At 40.7% G+C, this 27,590-nt stretch overlaps 1 protein-coding gene across 2 annotated transcripts in view; it reads left to right on the forward strand.

The window, feature by feature from the left end:
* Positions 1-27,590, forward strand: part of LOC149180078 (uncharacterized) — an 83,663-nt gene that overhangs the window by 49,522 nt on the left and 6,551 nt on the right. For both annotated transcript variants that reach the window (XM_089415888.1, XM_089415889.1), the window contains exons 4-5: positions 12,645-12,715; positions 12,848-12,920. In XM_089415888.1, the coding sequence (XP_089272014.1) occupies positions 12,645-12,715; positions 12,848-12,920 (144 nt within the window). The remainder of the gene's footprint in view (positions 1-12,644; positions 12,716-12,847; positions 12,921-27,590) is intronic.

Raw genomic sequence — 27,590 nt, forward strand, 5'->3', positions numbered from 1 at the left:
TGCTCACATAACACCTTGGGTTTTCCTACAGATAGTGCACCTTGCACCTCCCTCACGGTCACCTCCCTAAGCCTGCCCCTGTTAGCTCGGGCCCTGACCAATTACCACCACTGAGATGTTTTCCCCTGAATACTTTGTGTCCCAACTAACTGTCTCAAGCGAGCCTCTCGTGTCCTGTTGCTCGTGATGAAGGTATCAAGGGACAACACCCAACTCCTCTACGCCTGCCAACAATGTAGAAGTGAGAGAGGCGCGTGAGTACCCATGGATATCATCAAATGATGCCCATCAGCGTCCTCATCAATCCGAGATGTGTCCGATACCCAATGGCATGCAGGTCGTCTCTATCAAGTGGTCTCCCTGGCGGTAATGCTCCAAAATCCCAATGGGAAAGATCACACATCACTACATATGGCCAAGCATCCTTGTGCTCCCTTGCATAAGAACATGTATCTTTGTACCCCTTGGCACAGGAATGCACCAAGTTGCGCACCTTTGTGCATTGCTGGACACCACTACCAACTGCCATATCATCTCTAATCATCTTGTATCCCTCTTGTGATGAAGTAGTTGTCACTCCATGCAAAATCCCGAGGTGGTGTGAATTGCTCCTCCTACTCCATAGTGCAAGCCCGCACAACACGACACCCCTTCGTGCACCTCTGTGCTCCTCTCCAAGACACTGAACTTTGTGGCACGACTTTGCGCACCACCGAACACCTACGCTAACTGCCGCACCACCCTGCATCCTCGACCATCCCACATGTGTCCATGCATCCTCTACTCTGCTAGTGAATCCACTACATGCTAACGGAAATGATACTACTGTGCCTAGCCTTAGTAGCTCCTGCGTCCAATATGCCAATAAGAGAGCACTGTCTCCATACAATGCCTTGACTGATGGCCTGCTGATGGCACCTCCTCCGACCAACCCCTGCTAGATTATGTTGATCATCCTACAATCCCATGTATGCCCAACACTGCCGAACAACCCGCGGAGTCTGCCTTCCCCCGCTGTCAATCCAACCTGACACTAGTGTTGATGGAGCGCTGAAACTGTGTGGGCACTCAGTCACCGGATCCATCGTACTGCTAATACCATCACTAACCAAGCCCATGTTGTGACGGGGAATCCCACCTGGTTCCCAACATCTGGTCCTGATGATGAACCACACTTGTTGGTTCGAAACACGTTGGCCAGAAATTTCTCTTATGTGATTTCTACCGAAAGACTTTGCTTAATTCATTATGGATCACAGAAGCTTGAATACAGAAAACAATTTGGCCCTCGTACTCCCCTAGTAATCCACGACCTCTGTTGAAATACAACCATGGATGTACCCAACAGCCTAACTTGCTTCATCGGGTACCAGCTCAGTACCTCTCACCATCCAATCCCAAATGAGGGATCGAATGTATAATGCCCTATGTATAGAACAAGCCCTCCATGCTGACGTTGTGCCATACTCAACTCAAGCTGCTGCCCCCCGCTGACTTGGTCATCCCCTATGATCTTTCTAGACAACTACGTCTCTCTCCATCCAATGCATAATGATGATATAATAACATTGTGGACCCCGTCAACGTGCCTCTGAAGCGAACTATGCTGGAATCCCAGCGTGTGCTCTCCGCGCTATCCCTTGTCAATGTCTAACCCCAAGTACGGCTGTGCATCCTCCTCCATCATGACCTCAACTTGAGCCTCCAATTGCTCCTCCATCGACAACCCATCATATAAAACATCCTCACCGGTCAACTGTAGGTGATTGTCGTCTGACAACTCTGTCATAGATATGAGTGCTTCTATTCCTATCGGTTCCTCCTCATCGGTGGCTATGTTTCCCAACACCTCATCAACCTGTTGTGCGTTGCTATCACCTGAAAACTCGGTCACAACCCTGGATTCATCATCATTGGATACCTCAACAATGGATGGCACCTCCTCAATGGTGACTCCTGCACCACACAGGCTATATCGATGTGCTCCTCACCATCCTGTGTGCCTTCAACATCATGCTCAACCTACTTCTAAGGCTCTTGATATCTAAAGCCAGGCCTCCACTAGCAAAAGCGCCCCCTGGTCTCATCCTCTAATTGTCCCTGTCCTACTTGCTCCTTTTGAGGAGATCTGGTGCCCTGATTCTGTTGACTTTCCCCACATGGTGTAGATGGCTACACCACCATAGCCTGCGCACCACTAGTGTCTCTGCTGTAAGGATGAGGATGGATCTGGTTCGTCACCTTCCTCAACTGGGCCAATCTCTCATCGTTCCAGCGGATTCCACCCTAGAATTCCTGCATACTGAATCTTCCTTGAGCCATGGGTCGTCTATGGTTTTCGTTTAACTCGTCCCTGTGCATACATGCCCAAATCTCATGTGATCTAGTTGGCTACCCCACAACTGGCCAAGATCATGGCTTTGATACCACTCTAATATTCCTAATTGGAAAATAACAATAAATACCAAAAACATGAACTAGGAACAACAATTAAAATTAAAGTCCAAGCACCCAAATCAGAACACCATAGAAAATAAGTAGAATAACTGAGCCATTTTATTAATCAATGAGAATTTGAGTACATAATGAGTAAGAACAATGGAACCTGGGCTTGCTATGCAAGCTATGCAAACCCCAAGTGAAATCTCGCTGACCCAACTACTGAAATGGCTCCAAACTGATAATGCACACTGCCCAGAAAATCTGCTATAGGCTACCAAATGGAACTGGTCGTCTTGCTCAAAATAATGCTCGGAATGCTCTAAAATTGCAATTGCAAGCTCCTCTCCTCAAACCCAAAAATACCGAGAAAAGGTTTGGCTTATCTCCAAGCCAAAGTCGAACCCACAAAATGGTGCAAATTCCCCATCGAACCAGTAATTCGCCCTGCTATAAGAATGAGGATTTCAGGCTTGCATATTGCCTAGAAAATTCTGGAAAATTAGTTGTAGACTCCTCTCAATAAACCCACAAAAACCCAGAAAGGGTTTGCACTGAATCCATCGACCCCTGTAGACCACCAACAAGTGCAAATTGCCCAATTTGGTCAGAAAACGCCTCACAAAACTTATCTTGCTGAATTAAGCCCAAATCCACCACTAGAAATCTCTCCCAGCTCATGCTAAATTCTCCCTTGAGGAATACCTCCAATCTCTGGCCCTTATCTCTCCTCAACCTCTATTTCTCCAACCCCTGTGCAAGCTTGCCTGGAGACACCTACACACTTCCAAAAATGTAGAATTTTGGCCCCAAGAATTCTCTCAATCTCAGTCCTGCTAATCACCACAAAATCTCCGGCTAAATTAGGGGAAAACCCCTGCAAATCCTCCAGTGTTCTACTCCTTCATAACTGATCACCCCACAAGCAATTCGAACCACTTCTGTGCCCTCGAAGAAAAACCTACCAGCTGAAATAACCTGCAAATACGCCCAATGAAAACTCTGAATTGAGCTCCCCAAATTGCCTCACTAGGGGGAGGCACTCGAAGTTCTCCGAAATGATGATGGAATTCTCGCTCGGAAATTCTTTGTGCCGAACAACGCGGTTGTCTTGGCTAAGCAGCTCAGGAGAACTAATGTTGAATTGTTAAATGATCGAAGATACCAAATGGAGGCCTCCAAGCTCTATTTATAATTGTTGGCCCTCTCTCCCTTGGTGGTCCCCACCTTCCACTAATGCACACCCCTTCCTTTCTCTTTGTCTTCTCACTAGTACAAATTGCTCCATTGGGTTGAATTTCCTTCTCTTGTGGCCTCCACATTCCACTAGAGCTATAATTTTCCATTTCTCTTAAGCCCCATATGCCAAAAATGTCTTTAATGCCCAAATGACAAAATTGTGCTATGCTTAGCGCCTCCCCAATAAACTCCATTAATCCCCTCAAATGAAAAATCAAAATTGGGGATATTACACATATGGATTTGATAGGAAGGAAGGCAACAAATACCAATATTTTTTAAAATCTCTACTTGTTTTGAAAATGTCAAAAATGAAAATATCTCAGATCGTATAAATAATTCGTTATCATTGATGTCTTAGCTAGCAAAAGTAGGAGTCAATGTAGAGGATGGAGATGCAAAATATGTACTGTCAATAAAGGACAAATTTGAAAGGTTCAAGGAAATGATGGGATCCGAAAAAAACACAATGGCCATTGTGAGGAGGTGTGTAAAATCAATGCTCTTTTTGTATACTAGATTGCCATGCCCAGGATTCATCATCACCTCTTTATCCTGAAGATAAAAGTTAGGAAATTAATTTAGTAGATCTAGAAAATGCAATTTGGATGAATTACAATTAGTTATGATAAAGCTCGTTAAAGTGTAAGTACTAAATTTGCTTTGTCTATTTTTAGCAATCTTTTAGAACAGTGCTCCACATGTGAATTTTTTTTTGATATACTAATTATTTTAGACTAGACTCATAAAAAGCTGAATATCTATTCTTGTCTCTAGTCTTTGATATTGTCAAAATTATGTACTATAAATATATGCGATAAAGAAATGAGACAATATCGTCAGAAAACCTTTGGTTTATTCTACTTTGTTAATCTATTGATGAGTTATCTTAGTGAAGGAACATGTTCCCTGCTCAGAAGTCTCCCACAACTCCCTACATCCATCTTAGCATATCAAAGTATACAATCATGTTTACAAACAAACCTTCATGGTGTGTACTCATTCATCTACTCCTCTTGCTTTGAAATTTATCATGAAGTACCGTGGTGAAGAATTAATTCAACTCAAAAGTCTCCCCGCGGCCCATGCAACTGCTCTTCGGCCTTGATTTGTGCACTTCCTGGAAATTTGTAATTGCTACTTTCCAAACTGTGCTCCCACGTGTCAAACTACACTCCTGTCACTCTTCTTGGATGCTCCCTAGTGTTGGAAATTGGATAATGGCAACTATTAATCTTATTTTCCTTTACATTGATACTTACTTGTGAATCTTAGTTATCTTCTTTAAGTTCTTTAGTTAGATCTTTTCATCAAACAATATCAAGAACAAAAATAGTAACAATAAAGGACATAGATATTAGGCTCTCAGCTAGGGCAAAGTCCCTCAAAGGGGAAAACCCAAAAACTTTTCTCTTAGAATCTGCTTCAAATGATATATAAAAACCCAGACCCTAGACCAAGTCCTTCTCCTAGTACCAATTCAATCCTGCTTCCAGTCCTTCCTTGATTATGCAACAACCTGCGTCAATACTGCAACTTTGACTTGCCAACTTCAATACTGAAACTCGTTTTGCAACTTCGACCCTGCAACTTCGACCTTGCAACTTTTCTGGAAACCCTAATTTAGTCTCCTCCTTAGACCTTCTTAGAGCAAGACAACTCTCCCAAGGCCAATATAGGATTTCCTCCCTTCCAGCTACAAGATTCTGCACTTTGTCCTACTGCAACTCGGACCTGCAATTTCAGCCTCATTCTGTAGCACTAGAAACCTTAGATCTTCGCACATGTGAGAGAGATAGAACCCAAAAACTAGATATTTTGTCCTTCTTCTTTCTCCTAGACCTTTGCTCTTCTTCTTCTTGCTTCCTAGCTTCAGATCAAACTCTTTCTTGATTGATCAAATTTGTGGAGTGTGTGTGTCCTAAATGAGGTTGAATTGCTTCTTTATATAGTCTTCTCAAGGGGTCGAATTCCCTCCTTTAGGCCGACTTGTGACTGTTAGTGCCGACTTGTACTTTTGGAGTTTCCCAGACTTTCTAGACTCAAAATAATTCTTTTTACAAATATATTTTGCTCGGAAGGGTCTTATAAACATGATGTTGACTCCTTCGGCTCAAGACAATAAATCCTTGGATCTAACAAACCCTAGAAGCACGAGGAACACACTTTTACGTAGAAGACCATCAATAATGAGCATGAAACCCATGCTTTAACAATAATAACTTTTTCTTTTTCTTTTGTTGTTTGTTACATAGGATACATATTGAAATGAGTACAACAATTATGAAGACTGATACTAGTTACATTTCTCAACACTTCCTCTTAACTAGGGAGGTACTCGTAATTGTACAACCAATACAACATCATATCTCAAACTAAAGAGTTATCACAAAAAGAGCTAGATTGATAAGCCATACTGTAAGCATCATTATTATGACCAACACTATCTCTGAGGCCTAACTAGACAAACTCTTCTTTAATCAAGAGCATTATACTGGGAGGCTTTATGTGTGATACCGCACTAGTTCTACAAGCTATATACCCCATCCGGATGTCTACAAGGTATGTCCTTTTAGGACTATTCTTATCTTGGATCTCCATACTTGAGTCCTCAAAGAATATCGGTCCTCTTCGACCACTCTTCTCTTGGATTCCTGTCCCATCCTTAAAGAGTGTCAGTAGTCCTCAAAGAATATCGGTCCTCTTCGACCACTCTTCTCTTGGATTCCTGTTCCATCCTTAAAGAGTGTCAGTACCTTTCCTTTCTTGGATGTTATATCCTCAAGGAAACCACATATGCTTATCCAATCCTCTATCATTCTCTCTTCATTACCTGAAGAGGAGAATGCACATGTGATGTCCAACATCACTCCCTCTTAACCAGAGAGGACATCCCTATTCTCCTTTAATCTTGAGAATAGAACCTTGCTCCTTATTTCAAGGAGACTCCTTTGCTCCTTCTCAAATCTAGAGGAGTTTCCAGACTTCCTTTCTAATTGGGAAGTCAACATCACAAGCCTTACAACTTGTCTTCATAAGAGTATCAACTACCAATTTTTCATAGCTGCCCGACTCCTTCTTTCCTCTGCATCATCGAGCTTTCTTTCTTTCAAGGTATCATGGACCCACCTTCTCTCTTGTGACAGGTTCCAGGCCAATCTTCTTGCTCATCACTTTCTTCTTCGATATGAAGGCATTACATTGAGCCTTTCCAAACTTCAAGCTAATCATAGCTTCTTCTTGAAAGTGATCTTCCCTTGACCTTAAGGTTATCTTCTCGTGCTATTACCTTTTAATCCCAGGATGTCCATATCTTGATTTCATAGTTGCTATGTACCAAATATCGAGCTTCCCCTAATATCCTTCATCCATACAACTCAACTTACGTCAACTTCCATCATATATTCCTGCAACATTCTTCCAGGTAGCAAAAGAGTATGTTAGCTACATAACCAATAATGAAAATCAAACTTACCTCACCATGGTGACTTCTTCGTTCCATCAACATCCTCTTGGTCTATCTCCATATGATTCTTCCTTCATGCATTAGAGTGCCCAAGGATAGAACTTGATTACCAAGTTACAACTATTCTTCTGGAGGCTATATTGGATGTTAATCATTGTTATATATATTCTAGAGAAAGTCTTAAATTCTTTATACATCCTAAAGTAAGTCAAATCCTTTTCAGGCATCATATATCCATATACTCAAGCATATATTTTTATGACCAACTTTTCTTTCACAAGATTTTATACACATGAATCTTATCCATAGTTTTATATCTAGCATGCATTCCTATGCTTTCATTGGATCATCTAGCTATTCATATAGTTGCATCCTGATCCATTGCATTCTTCCATCCCTTTACCAATATTGATTCCACATTACATGGAATGTCTACTAACCTTTGTCATAGTGCTTCTCCCAAGAATCTTTCATAATTATGGTTCTTCCAAGATCATGATGATCCACCTAAGCAAGATGACTTCTTCTAACATAATGTTAGACAATGCCTGGATAATTAATATGCAAAATGGTCTATTTATCCATCTATCTAGATGATCTCTACAAAGCAACTTGATCATGTATTTTCTAGGCATGCTACTATCATATGCTTCTTTCTATGATGATATGCAAAACATACTATCCTAAAAGGAAGATTAATCTTCATAAAGAACCTGGTAGTCAGTGAACCTTCTTTAGTAGTAAAGATCCTTCGCTTATTCCTTCTTTCCCTTCTTCTCAGGTTCTCCCACCACTTCGGCTACCTGAGCTTCACTCCTTTCCTTTCTCTTGTTATTTTGTTGGTTTGGATATTCCCTTTTAAAGTATCCAAACTCATTGCACTTGAAGCATTGAACCTTGGACATGTCTCTCTTCTTGGGCTTACCCAACTTTCCCTTCTTCAACTTCTTGACTCGGGCTAGAAAGGCTTGAGATTGCTTATCTGATCCAATATCATCCTTGACTTTGATCCTTGATTCTTCCAATATGCACTGCTCCCACAACTCATTAAAGGGAGTTGAATCCTTCTTGGAGTAGATGCTTGTTGCAAAGTTACTCCATTCTGGTGGCAATGCAGTCAGTACATAGATGGTTACTTCTAAATCAGTGATTGGTTCCCCAAGTCCTTGTAGATGGTCTCTTAGTTGAGAGACCCTAATGAGGAATGATGCCACATCTTTATCCTTTGATTTTTTCATTCTATACAATTTGTTCCTCAACGACATCTTTTGTCTTGTTGTACTTACCGAGTACAAGTTCACTAGCTTGTCATACATAGCCTTGGAAGTCTTCAAATTTGCAATGAATGGAACAAGAGAATCTTTAATGGATTCCACTATGATCCTCTATGCCCTTCCCCTTTCTTGTATTTTGCTAGTTCTTGTGTCTTATCTTTCTCAGGTTCAGTGATTTCCCTAGTACCATATTCCATTACCACTTGTTCTATGAGTATCAAGTCAATTCTTTTCTTCCATGCTAGATAGTTTGATTCCCCAGCGAGCTTATTGCTCTCCTTGCAAAAAAACCCCATATGGCTTGAAGATTCAAACATGATGTAATAATATGATACTTACCTGAGACCAAGATTCTTTGTGATAATGTCTTCAACCTTCTTGATGTCTTCAAGATCCTTGAAGTGTCCTTGATAACAACTTTTGAAGTCCCTTGATGCTTTCTTCAAAGATGTCTTCTAAGTAGATCTTCTTCCAGAGAGAGATCAACACTCTTCTTGAAGTCTTCTTCTCAGATCTTCCTTTGATGCAAGCTTGATGTGGACTTGATCTCCTTGTAGAAACCCTCCTTCCTTGAGTCTTTTTCTCAAATGATTTGACAATCAACTTCTTCTTGAAGAGCTTCCTTTTTCCTTCCCCTTGACAAGCAACTCCTTCTAGTGTCCTTTCCAGCAGCCTTCCTTGTTCACCTTAGCTTTGATACCATGTTTCAAATTGGATAATGGCAACTATTAATCTTATTTTCCTTTATCTTGATACTTGCTTGTGAATCTTATTTATCTTCTTTAAGTTCTTTAGTTAGATCTTTTCATCAAACAATATCAAGAACATAAACAATAACAATAGAGGACACAAATATTACACTCTCAACCAGGGCAAAACCCCTCCAAAGGGAAAACCCAGAAACTTTTCTCTTCTTAGAATTTGCTTCAAATGAAATGCAAATATAGGCCCTAGACAAAGTCCTTTTCCTAGAGGCTAGTACTAAGTCAGCCCTTCCTCAAGTCCTTCCTTGATTTTGCAACAACCTGCTTCAATACTGCAACTTCGACGTGCCAACGTCAATATTGCAACTCGTCCTACGATTTCCGCCTTGCAACTTCGGCGCTGTAGCTTTTTTGGAAACCCTAATCCAGCCTCCCCCGGAGACCTTCCTAGAGCAAGACAACTCTCCCAACGTCAATGGGGTCAATTTAGGGTTTCCTCCCTTCCAGCGACAAGATTGTGCACTTTGTCCTATTGCAACTTGGACTTGCGATTTCGACCTTCTTCTGCAGCACTAGAAACCCTAGATATTCACACATGTGAGAGAGATATAGCCCAAAAACCAGATATTTCGTCCTTTCTCCGAGACCTTTGCTCTTCTTCTTCTTCCTGTTTTCCAGCTTTAGATTGAACTCTTTCTTGATAGATCGAACTTGTGGAGTGTGTGTGCCCCAAATGAGGTCGAACTGCTTCTTTATATAGCCCTCTCAAGGGTTCAAACTCCCTCCTTTAGGTTGACTTGTGACTATTAGTGCCGACTTGTACTTTTGGAGTTTCCCAGACTTTCTAGGCTTAAAATAATTCTTTTTACAAATATATTTTGCTTGGAAGGGTCTTATAAACATGATGTTGACTCCTTTGACTCAAGACAATAAATCCTAGGACCAAACAAACCTTAAAAGCACGAAGAACATGCTTTTACCTAGAAGACCATCAATAATGACCATGAAACCCATGCTTTAATAATAATAACTTTTTCTTTTTATTTTCTTGTTTGTTACATAGGATACATATGGAAATGAGTTAAACAATTATGAAGACCGAAACTAGTACATATTTCCCAACACCTAGGTGCTTCTTGGACCCTCCTTGGATGCTCCCTGGGTGCTTCCTGGATGCTTTTTAATGGTAATATTAAATTCTTAAAGCAAACTTAAATCTTTTACATTATCATTTATTGTTTCAGGATGTTTGAGAGGGGTTCCAACCTCATCGAACTTCATAGGGAGAAAATAGATATCATATCCCATTCAAAATTCAATAGACTTAACAGTTTTGAGGATTTCAATATCAATGGGATTGCGTCATTTCATTAGATTCTATCACGCATGTGGGTATGTGATTGTCATTTAATCAAGAGCACCAAGCCCTATATGTACCCCAGTGTTGGTGGTGTTGATTGTTGAACTCCTTTGCCATGGCCTTAACAAAAATGTATTTTCACTCAAACCAAGATCATTGATCAATCATGTTTAGCTTTTTCTACCATATTTTATGTCTTGGATTAGTCAGTTTGATCAAAATTAGATGGTGTTGACTGACGTCCCTAGAGAATCGAGGTAGAGACAAAGGCTAGACAATAGTAGAAGAATGAAGGATGATAGTAGTGATGAGGATTTCGATATAAGTGATGGTGGAACATTGTTTGTGACGGAGTGGTGGAACATGCATGGCGATGCTACCCCATAGCTACAACACTTGGTAACATGGGTGCTTTCACAATTGGTGAACACTTATTTTGTAGAGAGGTGTTTAGCAAATAGCTTAGTTTATTGTTTTGGAACTTTTGGCCTTCATATTTCAGTGTGTAGATTGCCTATTTTGTAAACATAACTATTTGGTCATGTTATTGTTGATAGTTGCTAGATAACCTATTTCATTCCATAAGTTAATAGTCTACTTTCTATTATATGACTTAAAAATTTGTGTGTTTGTTTGTAATTTATAGAATCTAGATTCTAGATGTTTGATGCTCGAATAATTAATCATTATATACTATGCTATGTTGCAGGAAACGTGGGGTAGGAGGGCGTTTCCATACGGAAACGAGTACAAAACGCTGAAACGCGTTTGGTACGGCCCTGAAACGCGTTTTAGGCCGTACTGCGACGTTTCACGAAACTGAAACGTGGCCAGTACGGCCTGAAATGCGTTTCAGGGCCGTATGACCCACGTTTCAGCATTTACTTGTGTTTATTTTTTATTTTTTTATTTGTTTTCTAATCTATTCTTACGTTAGCCTAGTGACTTCTAGTTGCTTCCAGATGCCTGTCTAAAGTTATAAAAGTGAACTTTTGCCCTCATTGGATTTCATATGGAGAAAGTAGAATTTTAGATCTCACTCAAAATCCAGCAGACTTATCTGTTTTTCAGGATTTCAGAATTGGGGGGATTGCAATGTTTCCATTGGATTTTATCATGTACTAGGGTATGGAACTTGTATTTAATCGAGAGAACAAAGCCCTCTATGCAGGGGAGACTCCCAATAATCAAGAGAATGTAGGGTACTAGGGTATGAAACTTGTATTTAATCAAGAGCACTAAGTTCATTCGACTATGTAGGAGGAGACTCCCAATCAAGCACGAGACAAAAGATTAGAAATTTCTCGTGGCTGATTTTGGATATTTCTATTTTCATTATGTGATTATTCATGAGTAAATGTGATGTAAATTTAGATACTTATAGTTTATGCATTGACAATTGACAATTTTATCATAATGTAATAAATTAGAATGTATCATATATGCTTTATGGTTGCACATATTTCTTAAATGTTAAATGTCCTAATATATATATATATATATATATATATTCACGTTTCCCCGTTTCCAAAATTTGGGGAGGTCGCGTTTCGTATCGCTTCCTGTTTCGGAAACTCGTACCCGTTTCCGCGTTTTGTGCAACCTTGGTACTACGGATGCCATTTCTATCTTGATTTATGTACAAATATATATGTTTTCATATATTTTGCAACTAATTTGGCTTTCTGGATTTTTTTTTTTTGAATATATATATATATATATATATATGCTTCTGGGATGCTTTTCTTCTGAGGTTTTTTGGAAACTGATGCTTTTGATGCTTCGCCTCTCAAAAACGCTCCCGCTTAATGCAACATTGATAAAATGAATACATTACTTACACAAATATTAACCTAAGCTTGAATCAATATAGCAGTCTATCTATCATGTATTTGTAGTGAACTGATATACTTTAGTTTATACAGTAATATGGCAAGATGTTTTCCTTGATCACCCAACAAACATATCATACATATGCTAGTAAAATGTCTAATTCTTTGTGAATGATATAAATTATAATGTCTATGAATAGCCATAGACTATAAGCATTGTTTGGTAGTGGCTTTCATGTTAATGTCTTAATAACTGTGTTATGGGGAATGGGGGTGTTAAGTTAAAACTACAATCCTTCTTTTGAAGTCATTTGCATTTTATCCATGCAGAATGCTCACTTTTTGGAGGCTAATTCAGCTCTTTGTAAAGTAGTGTCAAACGACACTTATTATATTGTCAGGTAAGATCTATTGGTTAAATTCTTCTTGCCTTGTTCCTTTTCTCATTCTTTACAATGTTGGTCTTTTGGTCCATATTTAATTGCTTGATTCCAGTAAAGTTCTAATCTGTATGTTGGTAATGTTGGATACAGATGCTGTGTTAAAGGTTCCCTTCTTGAAGTTAATGAGAGACTAATTAAGGAACCTGAGCTACTGAATACATCTGTAAGTATGGAGAGTTTATTTGTGGTATTAGTTATATTTTCTTTACAAGATACATAATTTTATATGATAAGAAAGTATTCAAGAGACTGATAAGCCTAGTCTTTGACAAATGTTTAAACTTATAGCTATGTTCAAAAGAAGTTGAAAACAACAGCTGGAAAATTCAATGATTAATTTTATTTATTTAAAAAATTATGGCAAGCAATGACTCCAATTGTAGAAAAAGTATAAAGTCATGTGATACTAGGTTGAATTCCCATTTGCTTTGCATTTTGTTTTTCCTCTCCTTTTGCCTATGTTTTATTTGTGGTTTCTTCTTGACACACAAAATACTTTTAGAGAGAGATATAAGATAAGGTAATTAATGTCCAACGAATGACCATAAATAGGTCAATGGGATTGAAGGATACAACCAATACAATTACCATGTGGGAGTGCAAATGCAACTCCTAGAAAGAGATATATATGATGATTTTGTAGCCTTGAATGGTCTTCTATATTGGCTTGGTGTCTTAGCATGTGGAAGATATTTGATTGCTTCTTTAGGTGCTCGCTGGGTGGAGTAAGTGATTTTATGATTTATTTCCTAGTGTTAATTTATGAAAAGTACAATAATTAATCTTATTAATTATTGTGGACTATTAGGCCAAGGTTCTAAGGATAAATAATAAAATTATTTAAGTGACTTAGATATAATCTCAACCATTGATCTCAAGTGAGGCTTAAGATTTAATCCTAACCTATGGTGACTTAGGAGATTAAGGTTTGGGATTTTGGCTTAATGAAATTATGAAATAAGCCTAAGAGAGGGGTGAAGACACAGTTGTGGAGGAAGTGATTTTATCTAGAGCGAGAGGCTAGACTAGACTAAAGAGAAGAAATGCAGTAGGGAATTTTGGGAGAAATTCAAGGAGGATGAGTTCAGGAAAGATGGAGACTGAGTCGCTGAAGAGGATGGCCGAATTGTAGAGGAGGAGAAATATCCAGAGAGGCCGAGTTTTTTCAAGTTCGCAGGGGCCATATGAAGTGAGAAGAAAGGGAGCCGATTTGCTGGTGAGACAAATATAATTCTCCATGGCCAAGTTTTTTCAGGAGGGTTGATTTCCTTGAGGTCGATTTTCCTAATGGGGCCGAATTCCAGGTTCGCAACAGGTGTATTTTTCTGTGTATTCTCTGTGGGTCTAGGCATAATTTTCCCTGAGAAATTTAATATGAAGGAAGATTGTGTTGGGCACAAATTTGTTGTTGTAGTGAGATTGATTTCCCTAGTTTATTTCCGTTGCATTTTATTTTCGGGGTTAATATACTAGTGTGTTTGTTCTGTCAACAATTTTAGAAATATTTAATTAATTGTTGAAGTAAAGTAAATCAGATTTGGCATTATGATTATATATATATATATATATATATATATATATATATAGAGGTCCTAGGGGCATACCTCAATTGGCGATCATCGTGATATGAAGTATTGTGTAAACTAAGAGATCAAAGGTTCAAATCTGCCCGTAGTAGCCTGGTCTACAGAGAGGAGGACTGTTGTAGGCCCCAAAGGTATAGTGGTAGTGTCTAGAATCGACCCTGTATTGTTGAGAAATCTAGGGGCAACTAGATTAGATGATTTCTCTTGCTTTGATAACTGCTTCTGATGTATTTTTACTTAACTCGATTAGCTTCTTCTATCACTTGATTATTATTAGTATTTTCTTCATCAAATAGCTACCAAACTATAAAGAACAATAAGACAAAGGACACAAGATATAAGCGATCAAACAGGGCCAAAACCTCTCCAATTGAGAGGAAAACCTGCAAGAATTCTTCTCTTATTATAGAATCTTCAATTGACGAATTCCAAGACATATGATCCTTGATCAAGACCCTCCAAGACCAAGTCAAATCTTGCTTCCCAACTTCTTTCTGCAATTCTAACTTCCAACAAGTTCTTTTGCAATTTTGACCTCCCCAACGGTATCTTCTGCAACTTCAACTTGCCCAGCATATTCCTCCGCAACATTGACTTGCCCAGCAGATTCTTCTGCATCTTCGACTTGCCCAGAGAATTCTTCTGCATCTTCGACTTGCCCAGAAAATTCTTCTGCAAAAACCCTAACCCTTGCACGTGAGAGATATACTGGTGTATTCTTGCTTCTTTCTTCTTTGCTTAGGTGGATTCTCTCTCCTCGAGAATTCAGCTTCCAAATAGCTCTTGTTTGATGACCTAACTTCACTTCTACAACTCGGCTTCTACTGCTGCCATAGGAGCCCTAATTTATTCACACGTGTGGAGATTATTAGCCCAGAAACAATCCCAAAAACTCGACTTTCTTTTTCTCCTTCATCCTCTCCTTTGCACTCCTTTTCTTCCTTGTGATTGAACTTGAGTGTGTGTGAAGTGTGTTTTCCAAGTAAGGTCGAGGTCTCCTTTATATAGGCTTCTCATTAAGTTGTATTGCTCCTTTAGGCCGACTTGTCCCTTCATGGAGGCCGACTTGATCTTTGCACCATAACGAGGTCTTCGAGGGTCTTTTGACTCAAATAAATTTTCTTTACAATATGTAACATGCCCAAAAGGGCCTTTCATACATGACAATGACTCAATTGACTTGTATATTCAATGACAATCCCTAGAAACACTCAATGGGTGCTTGACCTAAAAATAAATTTCCCTTGAGCGTGAAACCCATGCCTCAAGAATAACAATAATAAATTTATTTTTCTCATTATATCAAATACATAAAATCATGATTACATATGTCATTGTGAAGACCAAACCTAGTTATATATTTCAACACTCCCTTTTAACTAGGGAGGTATTCATAATCCATACAAGGTACTTGGACATTCTCAATCTGAAGAATTCTTATAAGAAGAGTCGGATTGGTAACCCATCTGTTTAGCATCATATCATCCAACAATTTCACTTAGCAAGGCCTTTACTAACAACTCTATCTCTCCACAAGATCAAAGCACAATGCTGGCGAGACCAATGAGTTGTAGACACCATCATCATTGTCTCTCAAGGAACATACCACACCTAGGTGTTCACATGGTATGTCCTTCCAGGACTATTCTTATCTTGGATTCTCAGTGCTCAAAGAATATCGGTCCTTTATGGCTACTCTTATCTTGGATGCCCTACCTCATCCTCAAAGAGTATCAGATGCCTGATGCTTACCCAATCCTTCATTCTTTCTTCCCAAAGTGAAGACAAGAATGACGTGTCTATCTCTCCCTCTCAATTAGGGAGGATATACCCATTATTATAAAGGAATGTACCCAAGCTCCCTCTTATCTAGGGACTTGGCCAAGCTCCCTCTTAACCAAGGACTTGCTTCCAACAACTTTCTTCTCTTTGGTGGAGATCATGAGACTATCAGCTACTTGGGGGTTCCTTCTTTCGATGTCATGAATTTCATTTTCTTCATCATTATGGAGCTTTCATCTTTTCTTTGTAGGGCATCGACCATCCATCACTTTCCTTCACGAACCATGTCAGTCATGTCATCCTTTTCTTCATCGGAAAGTGATCTTCTAGTCCACATCTGACTTTCCTTCATACAACTACCTCAAGTCATGTTTCCTTTTGGATCTTTCATCCAACCACATGAGTGACAGTTGTAGGTGACATCTACAACCCTCTTTCGGTAGCCCTGTATCAACCCATCCAGATGTTATTCAAAAATCAACTAATGAATATCAAATCATAGTTAACTTTTGTGATGGCCCTTCATCATGACATCTTGATTGTTTGCAGCATCCTGCACATTCATAAACACATCTCCAAGACTTCATGTGTCAAGGGTCTTCTTTCTTTTACAGACCTTATCAGGGCCTTCATACCTTCTATGGAGATATCATGTCTAATTCTTTTAGTCATCGAATGTTGATTTCCTTCCCTTATCAGACCATAGTTGCTACTTTTATGTTCTCTCCTTCCTTCCTTCACATATTGCTTCCCCAGGAACTTCTTGACCAAGTTCCTTAATCATGATTGCCAACCACCCCATATTCCATATGAGTACATAGTATGTTGATTTCATCTTGTCAATATGTGAACCTTGATTTCATGAATTTTTCAAAGGAAGAGATCCTTGATCACGCTCACAAGGTGGAGCATTTGCCCATGCTGTCAGCAACTATATGATGACATGACTTAATCTATCAAATATATACATACCTCTTTTCTCCTTTTGGTCATCTAGACTTCCTTCGGCAACTTCCTTTCCTTGATTAAAAGTACTTCAATCAACTTGACCTGCTGCACTCTTTTGTCACCATAACATCATCCTTCTAAACAATGTATCCCACACAAGGTGGAATGATCAATGAGACACTTGCTTCTTCCAAGTAGAGGTGAACCTTCTAATGAAGATTCCAATTAGAGGATCTAGATTATCCTCATCCAGCAAAAGCTCCTTTCTCATGATGATGATGTATGATGAATTCCTTCAATCATGCTAGATGACTTTCTTTGCACATGCTTTCAACGAGGTTACCACAAACTACTTCCTGTATGTGATGATTGCTGCATCCATGTAGACTTCTGCTTCGGATCTCCTTTTCAAGCTACTATAATGAGCTCTTGCTTCAATCACATGCTTCTATCATGATGTCATCTCCTAATATGATGCATCCTATCATACTTAAAATTTTTCTTACCATGATTGCTATTATTTACATAATTGAAAAGAGCTTAGTGGAGGAGATTATCTCAATCATAGTAGAGATCTCTCACTTCCTCTGATTTATTCTTCTCACGTTCTTCCACTTCTTCAGTGACATGGGCTTCTTCCCTTCCTCTTTTGTTGTTGTCCTTCTTGAGTTTAGGACAATCTCTCTTGTAGTGCCCATATTCATGACAACCATAACATTGGATTTTCGACATATTCTTCTTGTTCATTTTTTGAGGACCAAACTTTCCTTTCTTCCTAACCATCGCAGCAGATGCTTGGACTTGCTCGTTTGATCCTACATCTCTTTTGCCTTCAACTTGGTTTCTTTAATTTTACACAATGACCAAAGTTCATTGAATGGGGTGGCTTCCTTCTTTCCAAAGATGCTAGATGTAAAGTTGCCCCATTCCTTTGGAAGAGCATTGAGCACTATGGTGGTCATTTCTTTGTCGGACATTATTTCTCCCAACTCTTGTAGTTGGTCTCTTATTTCTGATACCCTCATAAAGTATGAGGCTATTCCACCTTCCTTTGTGATCTTCATTTTGTGTAGCTCGTTCCTTAAAGATATCACTTCTCCCGCAGTACTTACAGAGAACAATTCTATTAACTTGTCATATATTTCTTTTGATGTCTCCAACTCTGATACATGAGGTATGAGGGAATTCTTGATGGATTCTATGAGAATCCTTTGAGCCCTTATTTCCCTTTTCATATACTTTGTAAGCGCTTGAGCTTCTTCCTTTGGAGGTTTAGTGATTGTACCCTTACGACTTCATTTTCTATGAAGATAAAATCTGTCCTCTTCTTCCATGCAAGAAAGTTTGATGAACCAACCATAAATATAGAGGTACTTGTCAAGTGAAGATGCTCCTTGATGACAATATCTTCAAGTTTATGCCTTCTTGATTTTGATGATGATGTTGGTAATATAAGATGTCTTCTTCCAAAAGTGATCCTTGGCTCAAATAGAGGGAGATTACCTAGATTCCTTGATGTTGAAGTTTCTAAGTTGACTTAATTTAGAAACCCTTCATGCACTTTTTCTGATTTATTCCTACCTACTTGTTACTTTTCTCTAACAAGTTATTTACAAAGGAAATATTGAAGATAAATACCAGTGCATGCTCAACATATTACAGATCAGCAACTAAAAGAAACAAGAACAAACACACCACATGACACCATTATTTTTGGACCAATGTCCCCGTAAAAACCCAATGCGGGAAAACCGGTGCAACTATCTAAGGGTTTTCTTATTAAGCAATATCAGAGTACAATCTGGGTGTTGTAACTGGCCTACCCAACAGAGAATTTCCTTAGCAGCTATACCTCACAGTTTGAGAGAAATCTCTAATGTGAAACCTCGGAAAACCCTTCCGGCAGCTCCTCAGCACAAAACTGCTCCTGCAACCCCAGCGTCTGCCCAATCTGGACTGCGTCAGCCCCTCTCTGTCTCACACTGGCCCTGCGTCAGCTTTTCTTGGCCTGCGTTAGCCCCAGGAGGTCCTGTGTCAGCTCTGGGAGCCTTTGCGTCAGTGACGCTGGCCCCTCTGGTGCTCTGCGCAACACTTCGCTGTTTCTGCGTGGCCCTGAGTGAGCCCTTGTTGGCTTTGCGTCACTCTCCTTGGCTGCTGCGCTACTCTCTCGACACAATCTCTGCCTTCTCTGTTTCTTTGTACTCAATGCCCCTCAACTGCTCTCCTGATCACTGATTCTATCTCTCTTAGCAAACCCCGCTCTAGAGAATAGAATGGCTGATCATCTGGTGTGCTCTCCAAGTGATCCTCAAGCCTCCTCTTATACTTTTCCCGTTGACATCTCAATGGCTGAGATTAAGTCCCTAATCAACGACTAAGATTAGATATGGCTTGATCCATGTCTTTTGGACCATTCTAACACAGATTCATATTAATACACATTAATATTTTGTTTTCCCTAAGTTTAGACTTAGGGACTCCATTAAAAATATTAATTATTTTAATATCTCCTGATCTGTTTAGAATCTGCCCAAACCCTTTCTGGGTATTGGAGATTTCATGTGCCCCAACCTCTCCACCAAATTTCGTGGTTAGAGCACATCCGATGCTACCCCAAATCAACACTTGATGATGATGATAATGCTTCTTCTTGCTTCCTCAAATGATAGTGTAGAGTGTGGTGGCCTTCCTAAGATACTTCAAATGTAAGGTCTTTCTTTGATTGAGTGGATGATGGGTCCTTGAGGTCTTCTTTTCTTTGAAGATTGTAAGCTTCCCAAGAATGATTCAAGTGTAGAACCTTTCTTTGGATGAGCTAGGGTTTTTGAGTTCTTCTACTTATTGTTGCTTCTAAATGATGTGATCGTTGAGTAGATCTTCTTAATGCTTCTTAATTTGTTCGACCCTTATGAATCCCTTCTTGTGCTTCGGCCCTTGATGTCTTCCTAAATGATCTTATTGTGCTTTGGCCCTTGAGTGTCCTTTTTTAAGCTGCCTTTTCTTGATGTAGTCACCTTAGCTTTGATACCATGTTGAGAAATATAAGGGCAGCTAGATTAGGTGATTTCTATTGGTTTGATAACTAGTTGTGATGTATTTTTACTTAACTTCATTAGCTTCTTTTAATACTTGATTATTATTAGTATTTTCTTCATCAAACAACTACCAAACCATAAAGAACAATAAAACAAAGGACACAAGATATAGGCGATCAGCTAGGGACCTCTCCAACTGAGAGGAAAACCCACAAGAATTCTTCTCTTCTTATAGAATCTTCAATTGATGAATTCCAAGACATATGACCCTCGGCCAAGATCCTCCAAGACCAAGTCAAATCTTGCTTCCCAACTTCTTTCTGCAATTCTGATTTCCAACAACTTCTGCAATTTCGACCTCCCCAACAATTTCTTCTGCAACTTCGACCTGCCCAGCAGATTCCTCTACAACTTCGACCTTCCCAGCAAATTCTTCTCCAACTTCGACCTACCCAGAAAATTCTTTTGCAGAAACCCTAACCCTTGCACGTGAGAGTTATACTAGTGTATTCTTGCTTCTTTTTTCTTTGCTTAGGTGGATTCTCTCTCCTCGAGAATTCAACTTCCAAATAGCTCTTGCTTGATGACCTAACTTCACTTCTGCAACTTGGCTTCTACTACTGCAATAGGAGCCCTAATTTCTTAGCCCAGAAACAATCCCAAAAACTCGATTTTCTTTTTCTCCTTCGTCCTCTCCTTCTTCACACTCCTTTTCTTCCTTGTGATCGAATTTGAGTGTGTGTAAAGTGTGTTTTCCAAGTGAGGTCGAGGTCTTCTTTATATAGGCTTCTCATTGGGTCGAATTGCTCCTTTAGGTCAACTTGTCCCTTCACGGAGGCCAACTTGATCTTTACACCATGACGAGGCCTTTTGACTTTCTTTTGAGTCAAATAAATTTTCTCTACAATATGTAACATGCCCAAAAGGGTCTTTCATACATGACAATGACTCAATTGACTTGTAGACTCAATGACAAGCCCTAGAAGCACTCAATGGGTGCTTGACCTAAAAATAAATTTCCCTTGAGCATGAAACCCATGCCTCAAGGATAACAACAATAAATTTATTTTTCTCATTACACCAAATACATAAAATCATGATTACATATGTCATTATGAAGACCGAACCTAGTTACATATTTCCACATGTATCACATGAGTATGAGTATGTCATCACTTTATTAACATATTGTAACATAAAATCCTAAGCTATGTAATACATGATATGACCATTATAAAACATACTCTAGTACCATTCTCTAATGGTTATATTAAACAAAACCACTTGTTCAAAATCATAATCAATATATTTAGACCAAGCATGTTGTAAAAGATCTCTGCAACCTGCCACTAAACAATGCAACCGTTTCACTGTTGAATTTGGCCCACAACTCCACATCTCAATTTCTCCTCTATGCAGCATGTACCTCTTTTAATTGTGCCCCCAAAATCAGATTTTGATGTTGAACCTTTATCTAGCATGGTTGATGTCGAACATATCGAGTGACCAACCATTGGATCATCTGCTAACTCACTATGTGGAGTGAATTCCATGCTGGCCAAAAATTTCAGCCAACCTACCATTTATGTATGTTTTGCATTTTCGTCAAATAAATGCATCTTTTCTACATATTAGTAACTTGCAAACAAAGGCAAGAGATGTAAAGCAAGTAAAAGCCAATTTTACCTTGAGCTCTACCCCCTCATATATATCCTTTTGTCCCCAAGAGTATCCATGCATATCACGCCTATCAAAGTAAAATGTACTCCAATAAACATTTCGACCTTAATCAAGCAATAAAATGCCCACTGTTAAAAGGGGATCATATCATCATTATTACTTAACAAATCAGTAAAACTTGTTAAACACAAGCCATGTCAAAGCAAGAAAGAAAATGGCAAATAGGGGGGCTTGGAAAAACAAAGGCAAGGGAAGGTAACTCAAGCAGCGAATCACTTTTTCTAGAAAGGCGCTTATGGACAATGGTTTGCATAACCTAGTATAAGATAACTACACCTTTCATGAGGAAAACCCAAAGACATTACACCTATCATTTGCATCTATCATTTGAAAGGGTTAGGCCTAGGAACTATTCGTCCCCTTGGTTGGAAGCTCCTAAAAAGGTCATGTGATAACCCTCCCATATGTATGTGAGGTAACTCACACACAGTGCTAATCTAGTAGGACATTTGAAGATGATAAATGTGAACTATTTTGATGGCTTTAACGTTGAATATGCTCTACTTTGATGCCTTTATGGTTCTTGTACCCATGATGTTGATCTCACTTGATTCCGTATGTGTTAGGTGATTATTATAGGTGTAGCCAGGATCCCTTGAGGGATAAGTGATGCCAACACTTTGTAGAGCATGTTCAACCACATTCCTTGATGACATAGGACACTTGATGGAGGACATTGGAGCCCCATTGAGGAGCATTGGCTTTGATGAGGACTTGGTACCAATTATCAGGACCAGATTTCTCATTGAACTGGTTGACTCCAAAATGCGAATCAGTCTAGAATTGAAAAAAATAGGACTACAAAAATTGGTCCACCAAAAATACTTAAAATGTTCAATTTTTGTAAAAAACATATATATTCATGTGCATCCATATGAATCCAAACCATTATACACAAATATGCAAAGTTTCTGGTGTATATAGCAAGGGTATAACCAAAATAACATTGATTGCAATACATTTCTGAACCAAAAATACAACGACAAAGAGGCTCTAAATGGCCTCTAGAGTCCAAAAAAGATCATGTAACAATAGATAATTACATATTGTCGAAGTCCTGCCTATATTGGGATCCTCATCATCAATATCACCCTCTAAGCATTAAATTAAGATAGAAAAATATTAACATGCCAAATTAGTGATTATGCTTGAGTGAAAGGTACATTTTTACTAGGGTCATTACAAAGTAGTTCAACAATCAATGCCACCAACATCGAGGTACATAGAGGGCTTCATGCTATTGATAAAATATCAATTCCATACCCTCATACATGACAAAATCCAATGGAAACATTGCGATCCTGCCAATCTTGAAAGCCTGAAAATTTATTAAGTCTGCTGAATTTTGAATGGGATTGTGATATTCCCACTTAGCAATATTGCTAAGGGGGAATATCAATTTTGCCCATTTTGTCTTATTTTGCATTTGCACTTAGGAAAAGTGGGTTATGGGGCCCCACTTGAATTTTGAAGGAAAGGCCCAAACATTAGAGAAAGGGAAGAAAATTGAAGTGCTGGTGGAAGGTGGGGACCACTCATGGATAAATACAACCCCCTAGGAAATAAACACTCCTTGGAGGGAAAATGATGGGGAGTTCAATAGCTGGGCCCACATGGGAAATTGGGAAGCACATTCACAAAAGAGGAGGCAACATTCATTTTTGGCATTCTTGATCATTTGAGCATTTACCTTGACTAGCACGCTTGAGCTGGAGGCCAAGTCTGCATGTGCTGTTGAGCACAAGATATTTTCGTGGGGAGAATCTCACCCCTTGCTTCGGTGGACTTCGAGTGCCAGCCCTAGGAGGGAATTCCATCAGTGTCAAATCAATCCAGGGGCATTTCAACGTGTTCTTAGAGCAGTGTCAGCAGAGACAATGTAGGCTTGCGCAGTCCCTTTCCTTGCCACACGTGGGACACATAGAGGAGGTCTTGTTTCGGGCTGAGATTGTGGGAGCAACCCAAAGGGAGTTTGCTGAGTTTCTCAACCATTTTGCGAGCATTTGGCAGCCTTATTTACAGGTGGGTCAAAATACCTAGCAGTTGGAGGAGCTAGGGGAAATTGGGCTGAAATTCCAAGGTCAACATTTGGCCAATTCCTTTGTGGGTTTTTGTGGGTTATTGGTGGAGAGCCTGGGGTTAATTTCCCGGAATTTTCTGAGCACCGGAGGAGGCCCCAACAACCATTGTTTGTAGCCAGCAGTGCAATTTTCACAGGGACAATGCAAAGTTTGTTGGGGACATCCACATTGCAAGTTAGAGAGGCCGATTTTATCACCTAGACAAAATTAGCTTGCCTTGGGCAAGGCCAGGTGCATGCTTTCCGATCTTACCTTTGTACCCAACAATTATATCAATAAAATTGCTCAGATCAACGTAGTTTATGAAGAATTCTGGGTGTTTAATATGCTGTAAATTTTTGCGTGTGTTTTTGCTATGTTTGCTTTGTTTATCATTGTAAGTTTCCACTAGGAATATTACAGTGGTATCACAGCTCATAGTCTTGGCTCAACCTGTGGGAGCAGCATCAATTTATGACACCAAAAGACCAACAAAACGTGACTTATCAGAGGTAGAGGTATAGGAGCAGAGAGAGGCAATTACAAATTACCCCAGATCCAGTGATAGTTGAACCAGAGGCCAAAAGGCCAACCATGGGGGATAATGAGGGAGACAAAAGGAGTAAAGAGGAGGAGTTTGCCCAACACCTTCTCAAGGCCGTTCGAGATTTGTCTATAAGCGTATTGAGGAGCTGAGGTAGCAAACTTGCAACAAGAACAAGGGCAAAGGGATTAAAGGGGAATTCCATATTGGCGAGGGCTCCGATACTTCGCATCACCACGGGGTTCATGGCCCCAACGCACCCCTCATTCCCAGTACACCACCCAGGTCCACTATTCCCACATTTATAGCATCCGGTGCTGGAGGGCCGCAAGGGCAAGAGGAGATGCCCATGGGGGACTATTTTGTGGAGTATCAGTCCTATGGGCCCGACTTTAGAGAGGCCATTACCTTCAGGGAATTTTGTCAGTTGAAAGGTAACAACAGGGGAAAAGGGCAAGGCGGAGGAAGCTACATGCATGGTACTGATTTGCAGCGCACCATGGGAAGATTGTTCCTCCCAACTTTTGATGGTTTGTCCAAGAGCTCAACAAAAGCATGGGTTGAGAAGTTAGATGTCTACTTCCAACTCAACCAGATGACAAAGGGGGAGGCAATTAAGATTGCCACGTTGCATTTAGAGGGAGAAGCCCACGACTGGTGGTTCCATGGGCTAACCACGATGGGGCATGCAGGGGTTATAGCCTACGAGGATTTCACTAGGAGGGTGTTGGAGTGATTTGAGAGGAGAGACCCAGAGGAGCATTTTGCGGAGTTGACGAGGCTCAAGCAGATAGGGAGTGTTGAGGCCTACATCTCCAAGTTCCCGAGGTTGTCAGTGATGGTGCCTGACCTATCAGAGGCCAGGAGGGTTTTCATGTTCGTAGAGGGGCTAGCAGAGCCACTGAGGGGATTGGTGAAGTCCAATAGGCCCACCACCTTGCAGGACACAGTTGGGAGAGTGCGAGACTTGCAGGATGCCCTACCCAGGACCAGAGCGCTAGTACCACCCAGACAGGGGTTCCAATAGAGGGGGAGAGACACTAGGGCTCCACCACCGAGAGCCAACCAGGGGCGAGGACAGTTGGATGAGGAGACCCAGAGAGATCTCCAGAGGAGGAAGCTATGCTTCACTTGTCAGGAACTGTGGGCACTAGGGCATAGATGCACAACGGGCAAGGCCCACTACATTGAGGTCTACTCTGACAGTGACTAGGAGGACGATGTAGAGTTGGAGGCAGGTGGAGATGACAGTGTGGCACACGTGGAGAGGGGACCACCACCACCACCACCACCACCACCACCACCAGGGGGAGCCCCTTTCGCACCAACAGGAGGGGTCCTTGCGTCCTTATGTGGGGTACCTAAATTTTTGACGTTGAGGATCAGAGGCATAGTGCAGGGGCAACGTGTCTCAATTTTGGTGGACAATGGGGCCACCCACAACTTCATTGATGCACAAATGGTGTAGAGGAGAGGGATCACGACCAAGGAGTTTGAGGGGTTCTCAGTCCTTGTGTCGGGGGACAGGACCATGCAGTGTACACGCTATGTTCCCGCTCTAATAGTGACTATGGGGAACTATTCAGTCACAGATCATTTCTTTGTGGTGGATGTACCGAGACACCAATGTGGTGATGGGTGTCCAGTGGCTCTATTCTCTTGGTCGAGTCACTATTGATTGGAGGAAATTGGAGATGGAGTTTACAGGGCCAGATGGCAACTTGGTTGTCCTTAGGGGCATGCACTCTTACCCACCACAGACTGTTTCAGCACACAAGATGGAGGTTGATTTGAGGCATGGTGACATTGAGTGGGTGGTGGAGTTGAGGATTTCTGAGGCTGGGGGTCAGCCCAGGCCACCACACCCTGACGTACAGGCCATCTTAGACAGGTACCCGGTGGTGTTTGGAGACATACCGCTAGGGCAGCCACCTGACCGGGGGTTTGAGCACACGATTGAGTTAGAGCCAGGGGTATAGGCTGTGATTACCACCCCATACAGACATCCCAAGGCTTACAGGGATGAGATTGAGAGGGCCATTCATGAGCTGTTGGCACTTGGGCATATTAGGCCTAGCTCTAGCCCTTTTGCTTCATCAGTTGTCTTGGTGAAGAAGAAGGATGGGACCTTATGCATGTGCATAGACTACTAGGCCCTCAACAAGAAGACCCTGAAGAACTGCTACCCCATCCCACACATAGATGAGCTAATGGACGAGCTGAGAGGGGCTAAGTTCTTCTCCAAGATCGACTTGCGTTCGGGATACCACCAGATCAGAGTGAGGGATCAGTACTTCCCTAAGATAGCCTTTGGGTGTCACTATGGGCACTTCAAGTTCTTGATTATGCCCTTCGGGCTAACCAACACACCAACCACTTTCTAGTCCTGCATGAACCACGTGTTTCGTGGGCAGTTGCGGAAATTCATATTGGTGTTCTTCGATGATATTTTGATCTATAACCGGACCTGTGAGGAGCACTTGCAACACTTGGAGACGGTGTTGCGTAGTTTGGAGGAGCAATAGTTTTACGCCACGCTGTCCAAGTGTGAGTTCAGGTTGACAAAGATGCTCTATTTGGGGCATATTATTGGGGAGGATAACATGAGAGCACGAGGAGAAGATTAGGGCATCTGGGACTGGCTAGTGCCCCGGAATGTGACAGAGTTGAGGGGTTTCGTGGGTATCTGTACTTACTACAGGACCTTACGCATGTGCATAGACTACAGGGCCCTCAACAAGAAGACCTTGAAGAACTGCTACCCCATCCCACGCATAGATGAGTTGATGGACGAGCTGAGAGGGGCTAAGTTCTTCTCCAAGATCGACTTGCGTTCGGGGTACCACCAAATCAGAGTGAGGGATCAGGACGTCCCTAAGACAACCTTCAAGTGTCACTATGGGCACTTTGAGTTCTTGGTTATGCCCTTCGGGCTAACCAACACACTAGCCACTTTCCAGTCCTGCATGAACCATGTGTTTTGTGGGCAGTTGTGGAAATTCGTGTTGGTGTTCTTCGATGATATTTTGATCTATAGCTGGACCTGGGAGGAGCACTTGCAGCACTTGGAGATGGTGTTGCATATTTTGGAGGAGCAACAGTTTTACGCCAAGTTGTCCAAGTGTGAGTTCAAGTTGA

Source organism: Pinus tabuliformis, chromosome 3_2, assembly GCF_031772625.1.
Source record: "Pinus tabuliformis cultivar Carrire ecotype Pingquan chromosome 3_2, CPIR1, whole genome shotgun sequence".
In the NCBI taxonomy this organism is placed as follows: Eukaryota; Viridiplantae; Streptophyta; class Pinopsida; order Pinales; family Pinaceae; genus Pinus; species Pinus tabuliformis.